General features: G+C 44.2%; 1 protein-coding gene across 5 annotated transcripts in view; it reads left to right on the forward strand.

Annotated features, from left to right (window-relative positions):
* Nucleotides 1-21,814, forward strand: part of LOC149321691 (G protein-coupled receptor kinase 6) — a 46,320-nt gene extending 24,506 nt beyond the window's left edge. For 4 of the 5 annotated variants that reach the window (XM_089526991.1, XM_089527004.1, XM_089527010.1 and 1 more), the window contains 11 exons: nt 6,437-6,529; nt 7,414-7,477; nt 8,009-8,149; nt 10,174-10,364; nt 10,682-10,719; nt 10,859-10,948; nt 13,687-13,895; nt 14,839-14,976; nt 15,093-15,230; nt 15,443-15,577; nt 17,815-21,814. In XM_089526991.1, the coding sequence (XP_089383117.1) occupies nt 6,437-6,529; nt 7,414-7,477; nt 8,009-8,149; nt 10,174-10,364; nt 10,682-10,719; nt 10,859-10,948; nt 13,687-13,895; nt 14,839-14,976; nt 15,093-15,230; nt 15,443-15,577; nt 17,815-17,865 (1,288 nt within the window). In that variant the 3' untranslated portion in view covers nt 17,866-21,814. Of the gene's footprint in view, nt 1-6,436; nt 6,530-7,413; nt 7,478-8,008; nt 8,150-10,173; nt 10,365-10,681; nt 10,720-10,858; nt 10,949-13,686; nt 13,896-14,838; nt 14,988-15,092; nt 15,231-15,442; nt 15,578-17,814 lie in introns of those variants that run through there. The other variant, XM_089527017.1, reaches the window with a different exon arrangement.
* The last annotated feature ends 3,143 nt before the right edge of the window (nt 21,815-24,957 follow it).

Raw genomic sequence — 24,957 nt, forward strand, 5'->3', positions numbered from 1 at the left:
GTGGGCCCAAACCCAAGCAGGGAGAATTCCACCTGAGAGTTCATAATACAAGTGGATGGTACCAACCATCCATTTAGAAAACCTCTGAGCAGTCACAGGTAGTCCCTCCTTGGCCTCCCACGTAGCACACAAACAGTCTCTTGGAGCACCTTGAACCCGACGTCCTGTCCAGGTAAAAGGCCAGTGCCCTCCAAATGTCCAAGGTGTGGAGCTGGTGTTCAGTACTGGTGGTTGGGTTGGGGGCCAAAAGTTGGCAACACAATGTCCTGATTGATGTGGAAGGAAGACACCACCTTTGAAAGAAAGGTAACGTCGGTACAGAGGACCGCTTTGTTCTTGTGAAACCAAAGGCAAGATTGGTCCATCTGCAAGGCACAAAGCTCACTCGCCTTGCGGGGAAAGGTGATGGCCAGAAGGAAAGCTGTTTTCCAGGTCAGCAATCTCAAGTCTGTTGTGGCCATGGGTTCAAAGGGCTTGCTTGAAAGTAGGAGAGCACAAGGTCCAGGCTCCATACCGGTGGCGGTACTGAGGATGGAGGATTGGAGGTTGTTGAATCCCTTAAGGAATCTCTTTGCTAAGGGATCCTTAAGGAAGGAAGATTTGCTCTCAAACTGGTAGTGTGAACAAATGGCAGAACGATACGGGTTGATGGATGTAAGGCACAGTCCCGAATCAGCAAGAACCATCAAGAACTCCAAAACCGTAGGGACCAACACACGGGATGGAGAGAGATCCTTAGCAGAAAGGAAGTCTAAGAACTTTTGACTGAGTAGGTCTTCTTAGTTGAGGGCTTCTGGGCACCCAAGATAAACCGTCCATACCAAGTCCGGAAGGGCTTCTAGGGATGGATTCTCCAAGCCACAAGGGGAACCGTCTCAATGTCCGGATGGTGAACTCAATCCCCTTGAAGCGGGAAGAGGTTGGGACAGAACTCGAGACAGAGAAAGTCTCTCCAGGACAGGTGAAGGAGTGGAATGAACCAAGACTGTCTCGGCCACCGTGGTGTGATGAGGATGGCAACAGAGCAGTCCACTCTTGGCCACCATCCTTGTGAGGAGTGGGAAGGGAGGAAAGCTGTAAACCATCTTTCCTGACCACTCAAACAGGAAGGCATCTCTTTGGGAGCCCAGGGACCAAGTACAGGAACAAAACTGAGTGCAGTGACTGTTGAGATGCATGCCGAACAAGTCGTTCTGACGTCTCCCCCCCACACACATGCAAAATAGGTTGGCAACCGTCTCGGGATGGAGCTGCCATTTGTGGCACAGATTCAACAATCTGTTGAGCCAATCTGCCAAGTCGTTTTCCACCCCAGGAAGGTGGATTACTTGGAGGAGGATGTACCTCGGGATGCACCAGTGCCAAATACGAAGGGTGGTCTTGAGCAGTGTTCGTGACTTTGTTCCTCCCTGTTTGTTCAGGTAATACATGATCCTAGTGTTGTCTGTCAGCAGGAGGACTAACTTGCCTAGAAGGGTGGTCTTGAAGGGTCGGAGAGCTTTTCCCATGGCAAGCAACTTGAGGGCATTGATGTGCAAGGATCTTTCTAGCAAGGACCACTTGTCTTTGACCATTAGGCCGGAGGTATGTGCTCCCCATGGATGCATCTGTATTCAGAGTGACCTGAGGCTGAGGTGGCAGGAACGGCATCCTGATACATATTTTCTCAAGATTGAGCCACCAGTGAAGAGACCAGGCTATGGGCCTTGGTACCGTGAGCCATTTGTTTAGGGGAATCTACTATGGGGTCGAAGACTGGGAGGAATCAAGCTTGCAGAGGCCTGAGCTGGAGTCTCACCCATGGAGTAATGACAGTTGTCAAAGCCATGTGTCCTAACACCACCTGGACAGTGTGTGCCATGATTCGTCTGTGAGACAAACAGCTTCGGCCAGCCATGCAGAGAGCCTGAATTCTATTGAAGGCAGGTAAATAACGGAGACGACAGAATCGAGGATAGTCCCAGTGAACCTGATCTGTTTGGATGGAGTCAGGTTAGACTTGTCCATATTGACCACGAGCCCAAGAGAGTTGAGGAGGGATAAAGCAAACCCGGCGTCTCTGTGGAGATCCTCTTTGGATGCAGCAGTGAAAAGTCAATCATCGAGATAAGGGAAGACCGTGATTCTTTGTTGATGGAGGTAGGCCACGATGGGAGCCATACATTTGGTGAACACACTCAGTGCCATGGAGAGGCTGAAGGGAAGCACTCTGTAATGAAACATCTCGGTTCCTACAGTAAAGGCCAGGAATCTCCTATGGTTTTTTTGGATCGAAATATGGAAATAAGCGTCCTTGAGGTCGATGGTTGCAAACCAGAAGCCCCGCTGCAACAAGGACAAAGGACAAAATAGAAGCAAGGGTTACCATGTGGAAGCGGCAGTAAACAAGATAAGAATTAAGGAGGCAGATGCCCAAGATAGGTCACAGGCCTCTGTCAGTCTTAGGGACAATAAAGTATCGGGAGAAAAAGCATTGACAAACCTGAGCGGGATCCAGGAGTGCGATAGCACCCTTTCCTAGTAAAGTCCACACTTCAGTGATGAAGGTGTCTGAAGCGGGGGTGGAAATGACAGCTCCAGTGATCATGAGCTCCTCGAACTCAAGGGCGTAACCTCTACAAATGATGTCAAGGCCCCACGAATCGGAAGTTATCATGGCCCAGATGTTTAAGAAGCCCTGGTGGCGCAGTGGTTAAATGCCTGTACTGCAGCCATTCACTCAAAACCACAAGGTTGCGAGTTCAAGACCAGCAAAAGGGCCCAAGCTCGACTCAGGCTTGCATCCTTCCGAGGTCGCTAAAATGAGTACCCAGACTGTTGGGGGCAAATTAGCTTACTTGCTAATTAGCTTACTTGCTGTTCACCGCTATGATCTTTGGAATAGCGGTATATAAATAAAACAAATTATTATTATTATTATTAAGAAGGGCTGGAGGGCATCTCCAAAAAGAGTCAGGACGAAGTGCGCAACATCATTTCAAAGCCTCATCTTGCTCTGGTCTGTGTCCTCCTTCTGAAACCCTTGCCGGTACCAAGGCTGGCTGGGCTACTGGTGACCAGAGGAAGAGGAGTACTAAGAGGGATAACGCTGCCGAGGCTGTTTGTGTGACTGGTACTGATGCTCCTGCTGCTGGTACTGGTACTGCCTGTGATGCTGAGGATACCAAGAACACTGACCCCCAAAGTGCCAACACGAAGAAGACTCAAAAGAGGATGACATACCATGCTTTTTTGTGGTCGCCTTCATCTGGTATTTATAATTCAACTTTTCATCCGTCTCCTTGTTAAAGAAGCCAGAATTATCAAATGGCACCTCCTCTATGGCAGCTTGAGCATGTGGGATAAGGTCTGAGGCCTAAGCCAGGCATGCCTTTGTAGATCACTCGATCCCAACAGGATCTTTGCAGCACAATCAGTGGAGTGGTGGGCCGAGGTGATCTGCTGGTGACTGATGTCATGGGCTTCAGCACGGAGCTCTAGCTCCAAATGCCACATGTCATCAGGGAGATCATCCAGCAATAGCAACATGCACTCCATGTGTTGTTGGTAGGCCCCCATACAGGCCGAGTAGTTTGCGACCTTCAGATCCAGCACTGAGGCCACATAGGACTTTTTGGCCAGACCGTCGATTTTCTTGCTCTCCCTGTCTGTCGCTGTGGTAGACATCTTAGGGGTGAAGGTCAATTGAGCACCTTCGACGATTGCTGAGTTTGGTTTGGGATGCTCGAACAACCAAGATGAAGTGGAAGGAGAAATCTTATAAAGATTCTCAATCTTCTTGGCCATCGAAGCAATAGTGGCAGATGCATTCCACGAACGCTTGGCAAGAACCTGATGAAGGCCGATGTCAGAACCTTGCCATGAACCCAATGCTCAATTGAACTTCAAGGTTAAGATCGATGGGTGAAGATGTTGAGCGTAGAGATAGAGACTCCTGTGGGGTTACTCTCACTAACATCCATTAGGAAATGTGGGTTCCTGAATTACCTGCGTTTGAGTGGTGATGCTGGCCACACGCCTTGGGGACCGAGACCTCCGGAGTTCTAAGCATTATAGAGTTTTGGGATCCATGGGCATGAAGTAGCAATCTGTCTCACTTTCGTAAATCAGGTCAAGGTTAGCTTGAAGGAGAGGATCTTACTGAGATAACTTTAACTCAGAAAGCCAAGATCGAGACAAGGAAGGTGAGCGTCAAGGCCGAACCCGTTGAGAAGAAGCCTGTAAATCGAGATTAGGAGTCAGGACTGGTATGTCAGTGTCCACAATCTTTCCATCCAATTTGGACTCGATGTCGACGTGGACAATATGGAACTCGTCAAGAGAAGCCTCGAAAGTCAGAGAAGTGGATGGCACATCCTGACGAGATTGATCCCGATCACTACCAAGGGGCACTGACGGCGACTTATCGGAGCCTGAATCTTCTTCGAAGAGCAATCCGAGGATTTTTGTCAAGTAGAAGAGTTCTTATCATCTGAATGATGCCTCTTAGAAGCCTTCTTGTCTTTGGGATCATCTTGGTCTCAGACATGCTCAGACTTATCGACCTTCTTATCCTTGTCCTTTTTGGAGGGCTTATCTTTGTGAGCCTCCTTAGGCCTTTCTTTGCCTTGAGATCTTTCAGGGTCAGACCTCGGCGAGGTGATAGAGGTCTGAGGCGGAGGAGCAGAAACAGGGCGCAAGGCCTGTTCATAGAGGGCTGATTTGAGCCTTGAGTCCCAATTTTTATGGGCCTGTGGGGTCATGGATTTGCAGAGGGCACAAGATTGGACATTGTGACCCTCACCCAAACAAAGAAGACACATAGTGTGCAGGTCCTGGTCAGGAATCTTACCCCCGTACTTGTCACACCTCTTAAAGCTGGTAGACCCCATGGCCATTGTACCAAAGGGTGAAAGCTGAGTCGTGAAGCAAAAACGAGGTCAGATAGTTCGAGGTTGATCTATGCGTGTCTATCACCAAGTCCAGAATCCGAAAAATGGTCAAATACTTAAGCCAAATGATCAATCTGATAGTAAGATAGCTATTAGGGAAGGAGGAAATTTCCTTTGAAGCTGCTACTGCTGCAGACAAAAGGAACTGGGAAAGAGCGGGAATGCTAGGGGCTATATATAGGGTGGGCAGAGCTATTGCCAAAAAGTTACAAACTAAGTTTTGCCCAGTGATTCCAGAAGTTTCCAAAGTTTACTGTGCAGGCGCAAAATAACCCATTTTTGTGATTCACAGAGACTACGAAGAAGAAATAAAAAGATCTCTTTCCAGTTTCATATGTTCTCATAGCAGCAAATATCAATCCTGGCTATTTGGATGTTACAAATGAAATTGTAAGGATCCTTGGCACTGATAGCAATGGTTCTACTTAAAGTATGGTGATATTAAAAGGAAGCATCTTGAAACCTTATTCAGAGCAGGCCTTGCTTTGAGTATCTTCTTACATCTCTTCATGTTTCTGCACCGGCCAATCTAATTTCCATTTCCAGTCCCAGGATTTGCTATTGCAGCTCTGTGAAAGGCTCTCATGTAGCTTAGCAAAGTTGGAAAACTACCTGGAAAGTTTCGAGAATCCCCTCCTGTCTGTATTGTTAGAGTCCATAATAATTGCAGTCCCCCTACACCTCCCCCCCCCCAAAAAAAATACTTTGGCACGTTACAGACAGGCATAAGGGACGTCCTCAGGACGTCCTAGGTTTAAAAAGGGGCGTCACTTCTTGACGCCCCCAAGGCTAATACGTCCTGAGGACATACAGGATGGCAGCACCCCACCTACATGGGGGCCGCCATGATGGCATCACGAACGCACCGCCCTTTCATCGGCGGAGGAAGGAGCTCCGAAACGGAGCTCCTTCCTGGTCTTGCGTTGCTGGGTACAGCCTTTAGATGGCTGCGCCCAGCAACACAAGGGAGAAAGGGGCCAAGCGGCCCCTTTCTCCTCCCCGCCGCCGCAGGGTGTCCTTGAGGCTTGAAGCCCCAAGGACACCCCTTTCCAGGCCTCGGGGAAGTGGCCTTTTGCCGCTTCCCCGTGGCCTGGAAAGCGGCGGATCAGGGCCTCAGCGGCTGCTGCTCTGGCCACTGAGGCCCCGATCCGGCAGGGAAAGGGGCGGGTGCAGGCCGCCGCTTTTCGGCGGTCTGTAACGCGCCCTTCACAGGCAGTAGGATGATGTATACACAAAGAGCCCGGGGTCCGAAGCTTGCTTTCCTTTTCAGAAACTGATAAGGGAAGTCACTTTTTTTCTCTCAAGATTGAATCTTGCACTGCCAGGTTATCTATGATGTCTGCTGTCCTGGCCTCATAAACCAAGGCCTCTTCAAAGTTCTTCCAGAGTTTTAGCTTGGTGTGTGCATTCAATATTTTGTCCAGAGAATCCTCAGGCCCTTTCTGCTTTATTTACCTTCCTAGGAAAACTTTGATTTCTCTAGTAATTTCTGCTTCTCTCCCTAGGCTCATCCATGACTACCTAAGTGTGGCGCCTTTTGCTGACTACCTTGATAGCATTTACTTTAACCGTTTCCTGCAATGGAAATACCTAGAAAGGTAAACCTTTGGCTATGAGTTCAGTAGCATCCCTGTTTTATTCAGTATAGTACCTCAGTCATGTAACCCACTTGACCTTGGGCAAGTCACATGCTATCAGCCTCAGAAGAAGGCAATGACAAACCTCCTCTGAACAAATTTTGGAAATTAAAAAAACAACAACCAAAAAACAACCCCAGGACATAATTGCCTTAAGTTGGAAATGACTTGAAAGTACACAGCAGCAACAACAGTGGATGATACAGAAAACAAATTTCATACCCTTAATACTTGTTCTTTGGTGAGCTTTGGTCATGCAGTGAAAGGGACTCTCTTCAGGATATGTTTAAACTTTTGCTGTTACTAACCTTGAAACTCACTAACCCTGGAGTCCTGATATCTACTTTACTCAAGTTCATCAGGCTCAGATATACAATGGGCCCTCGCTATCTACTGGAGATCCATTCCAGACCCCCTCCACAGATAGCAAAATCCGCAGATGCTCAAGTTCGGTTGTCCCCAATGTGGTGAGACCCCAGTGTGGTGAGACTGCTTGGCTGTGCCGCCATTAGGGACAACAGGACTTCAGGTGAATTCCCATTGTCCCTAATAGAGTTGCAGCTGTGTGCATATGCCACCACTGGGGACAACAGGGCTGTCCCAAATGTCAACACAGCCATGTGCACACGCCACCATTGGGGACAACACAGGCTTGCCGTCGGTGGGTGCTCAAATCCACAGATGGCAAGTGCACAGATACAGAGGTAACACTGTATATTATATTGCTTGCATAAATTGTAGAACAAAAGCATTTTTTTAAAATTTCTCAGGTTGTATAGGAAACTATTTAACCTTCTTAATGGATGATTCTACTTTCACTCTACTTTCCTTTTTTCTGTTCTCAGGCAGCATGTGACCAAGAACACATTTCGTCAGTACCGTGTACTGGGGAAAGGAGGTTTTGGAGAGGTATGTAACCTGAGCAATCCTGAGGAGACACATCTCCTGCTTGTTTTTAATAGTTAGTAGCATAGCATATGTTTCTATTCCTCAATAAAAGCCTGATGTAGAGGGAAATCTTGGTTAATTTAGAAAATATCTCTCTGAATGTAGAGTGGGATTCTGTTGACTGTTGTTTTAAGCATTTTTAAGCACTTTGTCACAGCCTCCTATATTTAACACACAACCCTTTACAAGCAGGGGCTTTAGCACATGAAGGGACTCATTTTAAACCATTTCTTTTGGTTTGATCTGAGTTCTGAGTTTATCACATTCTTCTCTTCACAGCAACAGGGCTGTGAACCAGTTTCCCAGCAAAGGCAAAGGTCATATACACTTCAATGAACCACTTAATCTCTGTGGTTCTGTAGCATTTTTGTCTTCCAGATATGAAAGGGAGATTAATAATTTCAGAATCCAATAAGCCCCTTATCTGACAGAGCTGATAAAACAGAATTGTCAATTGTATAATGCTTAATTTCTCCCCCTGCTTCTTTCAAGGTGTGTGCTTGCCAGGTGCGAGCCACTGGGAAGATGTATGCCTGTAAGAAGCTGGAGAAGAAGCGGATAAAAAAACGAAAGGGTGAAGCTATGGCTTTGAATGAGAAGCAGATACTGGAGAAAGTGAACAGTAGGTTTGTAGTAAGTACATAAGAACTGCTTTACTTTGGCACTGGGTTTGAAACAGGGCTTGCCCACTCCAGTGAAATGTTCTTGAAGTTACAACTAGTAGAATTCTCTGAACTAAGTGGAAGGAGGAGGGGTAAGAACTGTACTTCTGGGCTAGTATGTTTTCTACTATGCTCTTGATGGTGGACTTAAATAGAATCTTAAATTGCCAGAACACAGCAGGGATGATGTTAGTTTACAGGAATATATGCTGTGTTGTGGTCTGCATTGCCTCTTTCTCCTTACTTGTAGGGTTTGTTAACCTAGGACCTTATGGGCAGGGCAGGATGCACAGATCTTTTGCATTCGGTCTCTCCCTCTCTTCCTAGCCAAGTAAAGATGGAGGGGAAAGACAATATGATACTGGGCTTTTAAACTATGTGGAATAAATGCAGGGGGGAAAGCAGCTATGCAGTACCCATCTCCAAGCATTATGATGGCACCACGGTTCCACTGATTGGCTGGGTTTTAAAGTTATTACTGCAAGATTCCCTGGAAGTAGCTACAGCTGTTCTAGCATTTACGCCAGTGGTCAGGAATTGTGGTTTATCCAGAGACCAGTTTTCTGACCCTAAACCCATGGCTGAAAATGCTCCTCCAACCCAACAAAGAAAAGTATCTGTAAATCCACTACTTTTGGTTTGTGTTGGAAAAGGTATTAAGCAGTACAAGGGGGGCTATAAGTTATTTAAAAGGTGAATTGCTAATCCTGGAAGCTTCTAACAGTATTCTAGTGGCTCTAAAGGGAATGAGCACCTCCAAAACAGTGGATTCAAACTAAAGGAAGAGAGATTCCATCTCAACATTAGGAAGAACTTCCTTGACTGTAAGAGCTATTAGGCAGTGGAACCCCTCCCTCAGAGAGTGGTGGAGTCTCCTTCTTTGGAGGTTTTTAAACAGAGGCCGGATGGCGATCTGTAGGGGATGCTTTGATTCTGTGTTCCTACATGGCAGGGGGTTGGATTGGATGGCCCTTGGTGTCTCTTCCAACTCTATAATTCTATGAAAAACAACTTGGTGGATTCCCTGCAGCCACCAGGCCACATTTTGCCCATCCTTGATTGAGGCAGCCTTTTTATGGGGGCCTAAGGGCTAGAAAGATATCTTTTAAGGGATGACATAATCTGTACAAAATAATACATAGCTTTTTACATAAGATCATTAGACCCACACACAGTTCTGAGATGGGTGGGATGTACACATTGGAAATGATACTTTTTGCCATTTTGCCAGGTCCCCCAAAGGACCTGTTAAGTGTCCAGCCTTCTTTGTTTACTTTCTGTTTTTAAGTTTGCATTTCTTCTGATAGGACATCTTGATGTTCTGTTCTTCCAGCCGCAACTTTGCTTCTAGAGGACCTGATCATAGAACAGGACAGTTCTTTGTAGTTGGGGAAGCTCCGACAGTATGGACATGCTAGTGACTCCTGGCCTTTGCCTCATCTGCAGTTACACATGTATCAGTTTCTGTACAGAAGTATTGGCAATATTCTGACAACAATTAAAACTGTACTGGGTGCTGTTTTTGTGGTGCTGGTCTGAATCTTAGATTCTAACTCTCCTCCATTCATAATTCTGTGCTTCTGTGAGGTTTTTAAATGTAGACTGGATGGTCATCTGTTGGGAGTGCTTTCATTGTGTATTCCTGCATGGCAGGGGGGTTGGACTGGATGGCCTTTGAGGTCTGTTCCAACTCTATGATTCTATGTTTCCAGTTCCAGCTCCCCAGCATATTCATTCACTTTTTGTTTAGCCACTGCCTCCTCCATCTTTTTCATCTCCTCACCATCACTTAACATTACTGTGTGTGCCATTGTGCTTAACTTTTCCTATATTGGATACACACAGTTGTAACTACTTGCTGGAACATCATTTCTGTTCTATCTGGTGGTTGTAAAGATCAGTGCAGTTATGCGATATGTTTGGTGGGGGAATGCTAAGCTGTGTGAGGCTATTGTGATCATTTTCTAGAGCTTGACCAGCCTTTCTGTATTACAGGTGAGCCTGGCCTATGCTTATGAAACTAAAGATGCCCTCTGTTTGGTCTTGACCCTTATGAATGGTGGAGATCTGAAGTTCCACATCTACCACATGGGAGAGGCAGGCTTTGAGGAGCCACGAGCTGTTTTCTATGCTGCTGAAATCTGCTGTGGTTTGGAAGATCTCCACCATGAGAGGATAGTGTACAGGTGAGAAAGGAACCATCTCCCAGGCAAAGTTGCAACTCAGTTTACATTCTGAGTCAGCAATGATTGATGCAGTTCGTTGAATGCAGCTACTGGTGGAGGGTGTGGAGAAACTTGTGCTGAGGAGGGCTAGGAAATCAGTGCTGCTTGAACAATGATCCATTTATTCAAAGATCTTCCCAGGAAGAAGATTTGCATGGGAGAGCTCTATAATCATCTTCTACTACTACTAATTCTCCCAAAACTGGGACTCAAGGCGGTGTACAATATTAAAATACAGTATAAATAAAACATCTTATAAAATTTGCCTTCCCCTATAGGGATTTGAAGCCAGAGAATATCTTGCTGGATGACCATGGTGAGTAAGTTTTTGCTGTGGATGCTGTGGCTCCATCCATGAGCAAGTTGTTGCCGCTTTGATTTTTATAACAGGGTTTATTTGGGTTGAGGGGAATCTGCAAATTGAACACTCTCATGACTCACTTTCCCTTAATAAGGTCACATACGCATTTCTGACCTGGGGCTTGCTGTATATGTTCCAGAAGGACAGACGATAAAAGGTCGTGTGGGAACAGTTGGCTACATGGGTAAGTATCTAAGAAGTGCTCTGGTGAGTTGACTGGGTTATGATGGAGGTTGTGAAGCACATCAACCCAAGGACATAGGTTAAAAGCAACCCCTTTTTAGCAGCAGCAGATACCATTATCATTGGCAAAGAAACCAATAAAAATGAACCCCTAAGCTTACATTTAGCCTGCTCGAAAGAAGTGAAACACCATTTACTTCCAATTTGGCAACAACTTAACTTGATCAGATACTCTTTTCCCCCATGCATTTGGAGCCCAAGTACAGTTTGGATTGTGGAGTATTAGATAGCTAAAAACTCTTGCCTGTGCCTGTAAAAAAAACCAAAAATCACTTTTTTTCTTTTTCTTTTTTTGGCAAATAAATCCTGAATATTTCTTTGTCTGTTTACTGCTAGAGATGCTGAGGTGGCTACTTGGAAGGTTAGGGTGAGCATCTTTCTGCTGCCCAGTGCAAAATAACTGACATGTTCCAAAAGGGCTGTTTTGTATCTCATTACCAAACTGCACAGGGATATAGAAGTCCTTTTCTAAAATATCAGAGAGTCAAAAGCAGGATGAATTGTAATTAATTGTAACTTATAAAAGCAATTCAGTATTGCTGCTGATATATTTGTTGCACACCAGTACCATACAGGTTTCAAAACATTTGGGTGGTGCAAATTGACCCACATTGAGTAAACCGTCTGTAAACAGTCTTGCATTGTTTGGGGAGTAGCAAGAAACCATGGGATTTCAAACAGTGATGGGTAATATGAATGAAAGACCATCTTCAAAAAGGGAAAAAAAGAGAAAACAATTATCACCCAGTTAGTCTGACATCAATACTTGGAAAGATTCTAGAGCAGTTCATTAAACAGAGGATTTCTCAAAAACAAGTCATACCAGACTAATCTGATCTCTTTTACGAGCTTGTTAGATGTAGGGAATGCTGTCGACATAGCATATCTTGATTTAAGTAAGGTCTATGGCAAGTTTCCCCATGATGTTCTTACAAACAAACTAGTAAAATACGGGCTAGGCAATGCAGCTGTTAGGTGGATTAGTAATTGTTTGACTGGCAAACCCCAAAGGGTGTTCAAGAGCCCTGGTGGCGCAGTTAAATGCCTGCACTGCAGCCACTCACTCACAAACCACAAGGTTGTTCAATACCAGCCAGGGGCTCAGGGCTGACTCAGCCCTTCATCCTTCCAAGGTCACTAAAATGAGTACTCAGCTTGTTGGGGGCAATTAGCTTATGCATTGTAAACCTCTTAAGGAAAGCTTAAGTGCACTGATAAGTGGTATGGAAATGTACTTGCTATTGCGATTGCTATCAACAGTGGCTCATCTTCATCTTGGAGAGAAGTGACCAGTGGGGTGCCACAGAGTTTTGTCCTGGGCCCAGTGTTATTCAACATCTTTATCAACGACTTGGACAAAAGATTATAGAGCATGTTTATCAAATATGGAGATGACACCAAATTAGGAGGAGTAGCTAAAACCCCAGAGGAGAGGATCAAAATTCAAAATGACCTTAATAGATTAGAAAGCTGGGCCAAAACTAACAAAACAACAGGGAGAAATGTAAGGAATTGCACTTAGGGAGAAAAAACGAAATGCACAGATAAAGGGTGGTGGACACGTGGCTTGACAACAATACATGTGAAAGGGATCTGGGAATCATAGTAGACCACAAATTGAACATGAGTCAACAGTGTATGTGATGTGGCAGCTAAAAAGGCCAATGTAATTCTATGCTGAATCAATAGATCTATAGTATCTAGATCAAGGTAATTAATAGTGCCACTCTAGTCTGCTTTCATCAGGCCTCACCTTGAATACTGTGTCCAGTTTTGGGCACCATAATTCAAAAAGGATGTTGACAAGCTGGAACATGTCCAGAGGAAGGTGATCAAAATGATGAAGGGTCTGGAAACCTTATGAGGAGAAACTTAGGGAGCTGGTATGTTTAGCCTGAAGAAGAGATGGTTAAGAGGTGATATAATAGTCCTGTTTTAGTATTTGAAGGGGTATCACATTGAGGATGGAGCAAGCTTGTTTTCTGCTTCTCCAGAGAATAAGACCCAGAGCAGTGGTTGCAAACTACAGGAAAAGAGATTCCATCTAAACATTAGGAGAAACCTCCTGACAGTAAGAGCAGTTTGACAATGGAACACAGTCCCTCAGAGTGTGGTGGAGTCTCCTTCTTTGGAGGTCTTTAAACAGAGTCTGGATGGCCATCTGTCAGGGGTGCTTTGATTGTGAGTTTGTACATGGCAGGGGGTTGAACTGGATGGCTCTTAGGGTCTCTTCCAACTCTTTGATTCTGTGACTAGAGTACAGGATTTCACACTTTGTGGGATGAGATGTAACCCATCTTTGAATAACAGCCTAGGGGAGGTGGTAGGCATTCCCTCTTCTTCCTACTGCTTCTTCCTACGGTAATTGCAATTTGTGCCAATTTCCACTGCTACCATCATAGTAAAATTGAGACAGTCATCATTCTTATCTCTGAGTTGCTGTGGTCAAAGGAAGTTGTGTTGTATTGGTACATCTAACTTAATAGCATCTACACTTGTTACACTGGCTGTCCAGGGTTTCAGGAGACAGTCCTTGCCAGCCCTCAAGATACTGGAGTTTGCATTTACAAAAACCTCGTATGCAAAACCATGACTGTGCTACAAACCTTCCCCTAGTGCCTATTTTTCTACATTTGAAGAATATGCACAGCTTTATTCACATGCTTCTTACTTTTGCAGCTCCTGAAGTGGTGAAGAATGAGCGCTACACATTCAGCCCTGACTGGTGGGCTTTAGGATGCCTGCTGTATGAGATGATTGAGGGCCAATCTCCATTCCAACAGCGCAGGAAAAAGATCAAACGTGAAGAAGTGGAACGGCTTGTGAAGGAAGTGCAGGAAGAGTACTCTGAGAAATTCTCACCTGCTTCACGCTCTCTCTGTTCCATGGTACTTGTGCTGTTTCCTTGGCCTTAAGCCACTTAGCCTCCTTTTACCATTGCAAAGTGATGCCAGCTCTCTTCAGAGTGGGCAATGGATGTCTTGAGTGGAAAGCTTCACTCTGCTTCCTGGAAAATCTCAATGTGCTGTTGAACAGGTTTAATGTGCAGAGGCCTCTCCAAAGCTAGGTTCAGCCAAGAAATTAAATCAGTACACCTTTGCTGTACTGGTCCCATGTCCAGTGCAAGACTTGTAACCTTTCTCCTTGGCCCTTGCACTTATCTGTCCACCCTTGAGCCTGGTGTTGAAATGTCTTTACTTCCAGTAAGATTAGTTTGTGCAAATATGGCCTAACTTGGACTGCTCCATAAATATCTGCCTACCTATAATGTCTGCCTGGCATTGAACAAAGAACATTTTAAGGTCTTCCTGGTATGTGCCTTGGGAAATGGCCTTATTTTACCCTTGACTTATATTTATGTTCTCTGTGTAAGATGGTAGTTTTAGAAGCCTAAGGATTGCTAATTGGGTATAAAGTTGTAAAATAGATAATAAATTGTGTGAGGTCTTGCCTGTTCTTTATAGCCCTTGAAGAGGGCTGAGAAACATAGGTAAATACTGTATATACATCCCAGGTGACTTAAACTCCTTGTGATACAGTTTTATTTCAGAGTTAGATGTAGGTATTTTGACAACTGAGCACATTCTTAGACTGATATTCTGTCATGCTTTAGTCAAACAATTATTATGAACTAGTTAGAGTAATTTATATTCTATATCTGTAGTTCAAGTAAAAATACAAAGAAAAGTTGAAATTGTGTGTCAGTTCTTCTTAAAGAATACTTTGAATCAGGCTTGGTTTGTCTCTCTGCCTACTGCACTGTTTCTTTTTGTAGTTGAAATCACAAAACAGTAGAGAGGCTCTCTTTTAACTTCCTGTGGTGTATTCCAGCTCCTGTGCAAAGACCCACTAGAACGACTGGGATGCCGAGGTGCTGGTGCCCAGGAGGTGAAAGAACACCCTCTCTTTAAACACTTGAATTTCAAACGCCTGGAAGCTGGGATGCTAGCCCCACCATTCAAACCCGATGTGAGTTCAGTGTACGTGAATAACACAAGGGAGTTTTGCTCTCGCAATCTCTTGTTTCTAGTTTCAAGGGTAGGAGAATAAACCTTTCACAGAGCTTTTTTCTGCATTCCTCTTAGCCTCAAGCTATTTATTGCAAGGATGTATTAGACATTGAACAGTTCTCCACAGTCAAGGGAGTAGAGCTGGAGCCCACAGACCATGACTTCTATCATAAATTCACAACAGGAAGTGTCCCTATTCCTTGGCAAAATGAGGTAAGTGTTCTGCTATGCTCCATGAGGCTTGGTGCTCCTGAAAGGGGATATATGCTGGGGTCATCCATTCTTAGGAGGGAGAGGGGAGACACAAACCTCCACAACTGACAAGCTGAGATACTTGCATTCTCACCTACTTTGGTTGCTGTGGTAGTGGGACATTTCTTTAATATGGTCTCTCAGAAAACAGGCTTCTTTTTCTTTTCCTCTAGATGATAGAAACAGAATGTTTCAAGGAGCTAAATGTCTTTGGCCCAGATGGCACTGTGCCGCCTGATCTGGACTGGAAGGGGCAGCAGCCTACTTTGCCCAAAAAGGGTTTACTTCAGCGTCTCTTCAGCCGACAGGTAAATTTCTTGAGCAGGAAAATTCTGTATTTTGTAACATTTCCTTATAATATCCTTTTGATCGCTGCACTACACATCTTTCTGTATCCGTGACAGTGAGCCCACCTGCATGCCCTCTGTTCACTGTAGTGATCCTGGAACTCAAATCCATTAGCTAACAAGCTCCATAGGTGTCCCAGATCTGATTAAAAGCAACTTTATCCATGAATAACCAGATACTTGTCAATTCTGAACATCCACCCAGTCTTGCATGTAGGATTCCTGAAACTGTTCAGACAGTGGTTGGCAGCATAGTACAATCGCTGCTATACTTCTTGAATTCTAGTGGTTAGAAAGGCTTGATCCTTCTTGTTTTATATAGCCATAGGCCCTAGACAAATGGAAAGAGAAGTATAGTCTCCCACTTTCCCAGAGAACTCTTGTCATGACTAGCCTAGCTTGTCTTTTTTCATTTGGAAGGTTGTAAGCCAGCACTGAGAGAAGAATTAGAAACATTTGGGGAAGTTGCATTTGTTTTTCTCTGCTTGTCCTTCCCCTCCCCCACTTTTTAGAGTTTTTCTGATTTTAAAAAAAACAAGCCCTGTGCCTAGCACCTGTGCTTCTGGTGCCTGTAGAAAGCAGCAGCAATCTCTCAGAGCCAGGGACATGGTCTTCTAGCAGCATGCTATGTGCATTTTATTTATTTTATTGTACTAGGATAAATTGTTTTCCAATAGCCCTCATTTTGACAGTTCTTCTTGTCACTGATCTGGTGGCTCTGTTTGATAGTTTACTTTGTAAGCAAGGAGGGGCCTTAGGAGGGCCATTGGCTACCCAGCTGGAGCTCTCACTGCTTGTTTTCTCTTTCCAGAGGTGAGCAACCTCTTCTCTCCCAGCTTCCCTGCTCAGGAAAATGACTTCCCTGGTGGCCTAGACTCCCCTGTGGACATGACAAGACAAGGGGATGAGAACTGTATCTCTTCAGAACCTCCTCCATTCCCTCCCTCCTCCTTTAAGAATATGCTGCTCATGTGCATTAATAGTCCCTCAAGCCACTAATCCTGTTTCCTACAAAGCACTATGCCTTGTTCTTCTAGCATGGAGACAGTGGGATTTTTAAAAGCATTTTCCCTTCTAACTGCCATGGCTTCTTTTTGTGGCCTTGCTGCTGTTAAACTGAAAAATTTTCCTCTTCATCTTTAGCCTCAAGGGCTCAAGTGCTTTATGAGATTGGGTCAATCTTTTGCTGTCAAAAGCATTTCCTGCTTTTGACAACTTTGCCATGCCTCCTACACTGTAGTTGGGAATAGTTTATACTTCCACCTTGTGCATCCCATATTTGGGTGCAATTCTACAAAGGTAAGATCACACCTTTGTACTGCATTCACAGATGGGGAGTAATGTCTGGTTCCTAGTTCTGTACTTGGCCACTATCTGCATTTAGATGCACCACAGTCCATTAAGTAGATATTGAATGAGAGTGAGAAAGGTGCAGTCTAGCTTCAAATAAATGTGATAGAGCTGTCATTCTTAACATTTTCTTTACCAGAGACCTCCTTGAGATACTTTCTGTTATCATGGACTCCCAAGACGTAATTCAAGATTTAAAACCCTAAAGTGCATCAAATAATGTACTTGCAATTCACCTTGACTCGGGATTACTGGGGTTTTCTTTTGCTCCACATGCACTCCAGCCACAGGAGGGAGGCAGGGAGAGTGAGTGAGCCCTCTGGGGAGAGGAGGGAGGCAGGGGGTCAGCTCCACACCACCTACTTAGGGTGTCCTCCTGGGCTCCTTCCCTCCACTGTACCTGGCGCCTCCATGTGTACCCCAGCCACAGAAGAAAGAGAAAGGGAGGGTGGTTGGACAGGTGAACAGCAAAAGAGGCAGGGAGGGCAAGTGAATCCCCCCAGATCCCACATACCCCATATGAGGACATCACTGCCCCCCCCCCCTCGTTATCCGTGAACCACAGATTAAGAATCACTGTGAAATTCTCTTTCTCTGGTCATGTAGATTGGCTGCCAGAGGGCCCTGTTCCTTGGGAGCAGTCCTACTAGCAGACTTGGTTTTAATGCTGGGCCCAGCAGTTCATTTCTGAGCAGTCATGTCTTTCTGTAGGAAGATAGGAATGAAAATCCTGTGCCTGCTTGCCTGTTGGAGTAATAACTGTACTTACGCTGTGCTTGCTGTGTGCTCTCCCTTTTCCCATTGCTTTTCTCTTCCCTTCCCTACTCCCACCTCCCTTTGTTCTCTAGGACTGTTGTGGGAACTGCAGTGAAAGCGAAGAAGAACCCACTCGCCTATAGTTGCAGCCAATCCATTCTCTCAACAAGCCTGACCAAGCCTGACTCAACCAAAGAGGTGTGGTGTGGGCCTAGCACTGTCTGTCTGTGTATGGGCACTTGCTAGCTCTCTTTCTATGGGCTCATATCAGGGTGGCAGAAGACTCTCACCCTGCAGAGGAAACTGCTCCAGGACTGGGGAACATAGACACTTCTTCTAAGATCTTCAGTTTACTGCCAAAGGATCATCCAGCCACACCACCTCAGTAGCAGAGATGAGAGCAGGAGCTATTGAAACATTCCAGGGCTGGCCCTGGCTCCAGCCCCGGCCTTTGGCCTCCCATCTACTCACCTGCTGGAGTTTGTTTTTTATATATTTATATTGATATATCTATGAATGTATGTATATAGCTTATGTAAATTTTTAATTGTTGGGGAAGGGAGGGTCCTTGTGCATTTCTCTCTCTGCCATACCCCCAACATCCTTGCTTAACCCCAGTGAACACTGTGCATCAAATAACTTCTAAGAAATGAGTAAGCAGCTCTTCTCCCCAAGCAGTGGATTTTGGACCTCTGTGTTTTTCAAGTGCTCATCTCAGAACCATCCAATCTGGTGGTGGAGAGATGGCAGCTGAAGCACAAGAGCAGCCACCACTGATATACCTAGTTCAGAGGGAACCATTGCGACACCTTGTACATGTATTCCTGTCTTTACCTTTGCTACCACCCCCACCTGCCTGGTTGACTTGCTATGCCACCAAAATGCACTGCAAGAGTGATGGCGAGCTTTCAAGATTCCCTCTAGACTCCTAGACATGTCTAGTAAATGGCAACAGCTTTATCTAGGATGGCAGGCTATCTGCTTTATGTTTTTGTGGGAATTAGAATATCCTAGCATGCTAAAGTACAGCACAAGAGTTGCCATTCCATTACTGTTCATGGTAACTTACTGGTTTCTAGCTTTAATTTCTTTTGCGAAACTCAAAATGGATTGATAATGGATTCACAAGGAGAATGGGGTGGGAAATGTTTGTTGTCTTGTGGGACCTGTAGGAACTGAGACCCTCTTTTTATAAACAAAACAAAAACACATAACTCCTTCCCTTTATCACTGTGCCCCTTTGCCCCTCAAGAACTGAAGGGATTATCTCTGTCTGTCCTAAGAATATTTCCCAAAGGGATGATTGGGATCGCCTGTCAGTTGTGCTAATGTGGGAGCATGCACGTATTAAAGCTGGGAAGCATGAGCCCTCTGTGCGGAGTGCCAAACTACACAAGGAGCAGAAGATCTATGGCAGAATTTTCTGGCATCTTCATTTTTATTGTAAAGCCAAGTGCTTCATTTCAGAAACTGAAGCAGTAGCATTAAGGGCATGGTGTTGACGTTTTCCCCTCTTGCACAGTTTTCCCATGCTGAATTGCATCCTGGAGATGTTTTTAGCCCAACTGTTGGGCAGCAGGGGGGGATTCAAACACTGTATATTTTGATTTAGCAAGGTAAACAGTAAAAATAAAAACATGGGAGTGACAGTCACAGACACCCTGTGTCTTCTGTAGCTTGTGCAAAGTTCCAAACCTCTTTGCCTCTAAGGAAACTTCCACAGTCTTCCATGACTGGAAGCTCAGGTTCTAAACAGGGCTGCTATCAAGAAGCTCTGCCAAGTGGACCTGTGCCAGTCCTGCTTGTTACTGGAACTTAAAAGGTTTTTCCAGTCTTACCCTTTCCCTTAGTCCAAGTCTAGTTTGTGTGTATCTTCACTCTCTCAGCAGCTATTTCCAAACTTATGCCATGGGGCCTGCTTTGCTGCAGAGTGGTTACCTTCATTTCTCAGTTCACACCTGTGGTACCTCATGCTATTATTTCACTGTTGTTGTTCGTATATGAAACTGTTTGATTTCATTTGTTAGCTGTAAGTATTGACTAGTCATTACTGTGGTGCAGAAGTAAATACATCCCCAGGTGCTGACCTGCATCATACCAGTTCTGAGTCTGAAGCATCTATCAGATTGACCCTGAACTGGAGCAGCTTCTCTCCATTGCTTTCAGTGTGACAAGACAGAGCCTTGATTGACTGACCTCTACACCTTCTCATGCCTCTGGCAGCCTGTTATTCAATTTTGAGAGTGCACTTCAACATATCTTTCCTACCTTTTACATTGGAAATTCTAGTTGAACACAGTAAGCTATTTCCAAGTCTCGTGTGTGTGTCCTTTCCCCTATCTTGTTTGTGTTTCTTTTAACTCAGTTCCTCCTTGAAAGAGTTTTCAATTAATTCTGGCCATCCTTAGCTGAACCTTGGGTAGAGAATATTACATACGATTTTAAGTATCTCTGTCCTAAGCAATATCCTAGAGTTGCTTCCCACTTGCAGTCCCAACGTGGAAAGTAGTGTTTCAGAATGGAAAATACACTGCAGCTGTGAATAGAGCATGGACAGGTTTAATTGAAATTTTATTTGCGGTTACACTTCTGTGTTGCATTGCATACTGTCCCATCTGTACACCATTCACACGTGATATGTGTAGTTATCCTGAAGTCCATTTTATACATTTTTAAAGTGCAACTTAAGCTTATAATTTTTTTTAATGTGTGTATTGCAAAATGCCAATGAAAGGGACAATTTCTCAAGTGAAAGGTTATTTAACTTAAACTAGCCAGCTGTTGCTAGAAAGAATTGCCATCTCTAACATATTTCATTAGATTTGGGAACATGGAATATTCCCTCTTAATAGCATTATATATAGTATATTATGCACACACACACATGCTCTTGATATATATTTTTAATTTCTGCTAATATATATAAAACAATTAACAAACTACAGTACTTTAAAATGTATAATCAAGAGCGAAACGTTTTAACTTCCAATGAAAGATGAGTTTCATCTTTGGCTAATGAAGAAGGCGGAAGCTGAAACTTTTGCTATTGATACGTATATTTAAGTTCTGTTTGTTAATTGCTTCAATGAATATATATATATATTGATATTGTGATTAACTGCATCCTTCTTGAATCAAGGATGAACCTGGGAGTGGTGCTGTAAAAAAAGTTTTTATCAGTGTTTTAGGAGAGTCAGATATGAAAGACATATTCAACTGTAGTTGTCTGTGTTGGAAGGAAAGGGACTGTACCCTTGTCCTCAATAGCATTTTGTTTTCTGGCTTTGGCTATAAACTGAAAGCAGGTTTTAAAGTTATTTTGTTCCATTCAACTCTATAATGAGGGGTCTAAGCTAATGAAAAGCAGTTTCCTCTGTCTGGCAGGGACTCTCCAGTTTCTTCGACAGTTCTTTCCAGTCATCTGCTACTACAGTACATGTTTTTAACTAGAGTGGTCAGGGATTGAACCTGGGATCATATCCATATATTCTGTGAAACAGCTGCCACCAGTCTCAGCCTCTTTAGCCGACTAGGAAATAAAATTTTGTGTTAAATGACAATTGCTTGATTTAACACTATTAGGGTTCGGGTTTAAACATTTGAAAGATGAGTGGTATTGATAGATTTCCTGTGGTAGGAAGATTACGCTTCTAAAGTTAGGAGCTGTTGAAGTCAAGTCTGTGTTTAGGCTTTTCTTTCATTTGCCAAAGCCCAACCTTTTTTTCCCCTTCCCCCTTCCTCTGTCCCCTTCTCTTTTATTCTGCTCTGTCCTTGTGTATGTTCCCCTAGTCCTGTTTAAAGGTATTTTTACACTTAGATTCTCTCTTGTTTTAATGGGGCCTGTTCTTCTCTCTGTTAGCACTTCTGGGGAACTGTATAATCTCCTTCTACCTTCTAGGTCCTGTGCATTTGTCTCTGCTTAACAGCAGTGAACAGATCCATGAGATGATATGAGATCTATGATTCAAATACACACTTGGAGAAGTTGCACATTGGATCATGCTGCTATCTACTTGGATTGTACAGGCAAAAAACAGTTTTTCATTCCCCTCTTTCCCTTCAAGTGGAACTCCAGGAATAAAAAGACCTCATTCAAAATGATTGCTGTGTATTCATAAGTACAATAACTATTACAGACACACTGAGAGTATACTTGTGCCCCCATCTTAAGCTCTGTGGAAACACAAAGTATTGTTGATTGGACATTACTTGTTGGAGAGGAGCAGTGACTTTACATTGTAAAGTCAAAGGCTTTCATGGCTGGCATCCATAGTTTTTTGTGGGTTTTTCGGGCTATGTGGCCATGTTCTAGCAGAGTTTCCTTCTGATGTTGCACCAGCATCTGTGGCTGGCATCTTCAGAGACTTTACATTATTTCATGTAATTTTGGCCTGGGATGCATTTGTATAATGTTTTTGATAGCATACCTTCATCAGTTTCCGAAATGCATGAGAATTTAGCTGCCCAACTTGCTGTGTTACCGAACAATATGTTTAGCCTTGTTGGAGCCTGTATAGCACACTAAAACTCTGCTCTACACTGGTTTCACTTTAATACAGGCTTTGTAGAATGCTAAACCTGATGTACACCAACATAGTTCATATGCCATGACCTCTACTTTTATCTCCAATCTCTGCATCATATTCCCCTCCTAGCACTGAGCTAGACCTGCAACACAGTATTCAGCAACACAGTCTCCTGTTAGGCATGCAGATGGATTAAAGTAGGTGTGCCATTGCCCAGGGTCTGGGCAAGGAGAAAGCATTGTGTGAGTAGAATAAATGTGCTTCTCTTCCACCAGCCTTTTAAACAAGATGTGCTAGGGAAAGCACATAGTAACTAAGGGTGTAAAGGAAGGGGAGTCATGAAAAGCTGTGATACTGTTGTATGAGCAAATAAATACTGTTGTAGGAGCTCAGTAGATTAATTTTTTAGGAATGGGATGATGAATTTGTAGCATTTGGGAGCCAAAAAGTGGATCGTAAATTATTACTGAGTACTAGATGAAGGTTGGGTTTAATCTGTTTTTCATACGATCATAGAGTTGGAAGAGACCACAAGGGCCAACCAGTCCAACCCCCTGCCATGCAGGAAATCCAATCAAAGCATCCCCAATAGATGGCCATCTAGCCTCTGCTTAAAGACGTCCAAGAAAGGAGACTCCACTACACTCCGAGGGAGTGTGTTCCACTGTTGAACAGCCCTTGCTGTCAGAAAGTTCCTCCTAATGTTGAGATGGAATCTCTTCTCCTGCAGCTTGCATCCATTGTTCCAGGTCCTGTTCTCAGGAGCAGCAGAAAACAAGCTTGCTCCCTCATCAATATGACATCCCTTCAAATATTTAAACAGGGCTATCATATCACCTCTTAACCTTCTCTTCTCCAGGCTAAACATCCCCAGCTCCCTGAGTCGTTCCTGATAGGGCAAGGTTTCCAGACCTTTCACCATTTTAGTTGCGCTCCTTTGGACACGCTCCAGTTTCTAAATGTCCTTTTTGAATTGTCCCCAGAACTGGACACAATATTCCAGGTGGGGCCTGACCAAAGCAGAATACAGTGGCACTATTACTTCTCTTGATCTAGACACTATACTTTTATTGATGCAGCCTAAAATTGCATATTAAAATGTTTTGAATCACACTCACATGAAATACAAATAACATAGACTCAACCAGGCTTAAAGGCTGCTGTTTATTTGTACAATGCAAAGATTTTTTAAAATAAAATAAATGCATTGTAACTTGGACTAGCTGAAGAGAGATGTGCCTCTTCTAGAATCATAGAATCATAGAGTTGGAAGAGACCACAGGGGCCATCCAGTCCAACCCCCTGCCATGCAGGAAATCCAAATCAAAGCATCCCCGACAGATAGCCATCCAGCCTCTGCTTGAAGACCTCCAAGGAAGGAGACTCCACTACACTCCGGGGGAGTTTGTTCCACTGTCGAACAGCCCTTACTGTCAGGAAGTTCTTCCTAATGTTGAGGTGGAATCTCTTTTCCTGCAGCTTGCATCCATTGCTCCGGGTCCTGTTCTCTGGAGCAGCAGAAAACAAGCTTGCTCCCTCCTCAGTATGACATCCCTTCAAATATTTAAACAGGGCTATCATATCACCTCTTAACATTCTTTTCTCCAGGCTAAACATCCCCAGCTCCCTAAGGTGTTCCTCATAGGGCAAGGTTTCCAGACCCTTCACCATTTTGGTCACCCTCCTTTGGACATGCTCCAGTTTCTCAATGTCCTTTTTGAATTGTGGTGCCCAGAACTGGACACAATATTCCAGGTGGGTCCTGACCAGAGCAGAATACAGCGGCACTATTACTTCCCTTGATCTAGACACTATACTTCTATTGATGCAGCTTAAAATCGCATTGGCCTTGTTAGCTGCTGCATTGCACTGTTGACTCATGTTCAACTTCTGGTCTACTTGGACTCCTAGATCCGTTTCACATGTTGTCTCCTTAAGCCAGGTGTCTCCCATCCTATATCTGTCCATTTCATTTTTTCGCCCTAAGTGCAGTATCTTACATTTCTCCCTGCTGAAGTTCATTTTGTTAGCTGTGGCCCAGCTTTCTAGTCTATTCAGGTCATTTTGAATTTTGATCCTGTCCTCTGGAGTATTAGCTATTCCTCCTAATTTGGTGTCATCTGCAAATTTGATAAGTATTCCCCCAATTTTGTCCTCCAAGTCATTGATAAAGATATTGAACAGTACTGGGCCAAGGACAGAGCCCTGTGGGACCTCACTGGTCACTTCTCTCCAGGATGAAAAGGTGCCACTGCTGAGCACCCTTTGGTTTCGTCCGGGTTCTAGTCCCTCCCCACTTGCTGAATTATTCTGGCCAAGTAGCAAAATCCCATTCCACCAGAACCAAGTGTGTCGGAGCATATAGCACTCTTTTTGGGGGTCTCTTCTACCATTTCCTTGTTAAAATTCTGTTTGCTTTCTCTGAATTAACAATATAGGCAAGTGTTAAACTGTATGGCAGAGAGAATTCAGGCATCACACCGGGGGCAACTCAAATGTCCCATATTAACAATCTTGCTAAAAGCCACAAATTTCCTGCACTGCCTAAAAACCTGCATTTTATTATGCAATAATATCACTGGCTATTAAGTTTAGACTAAAACATTAGACTAAGGGGCTGTACACGCAGCCCCAAAGAGGCAGCCTCCATCTGCCCCTGTTACCACACGCACCCTGATCTGGCCTTTGCAGGGTGTGATAGTCACGTGG

This window comes from Sceloporus occidentalis, unplaced genomic scaffold (assembly GCF_023333645.1).
Source record: "Sceloporus occidentalis isolate IW3139 unplaced genomic scaffold, rSceOcc1.0.p SCAF_1, whole genome shotgun sequence".
Classification (NCBI taxonomy): Eukaryota; Metazoa; Chordata; class Lepidosauria; order Squamata; family Phrynosomatidae; genus Sceloporus; species Sceloporus occidentalis.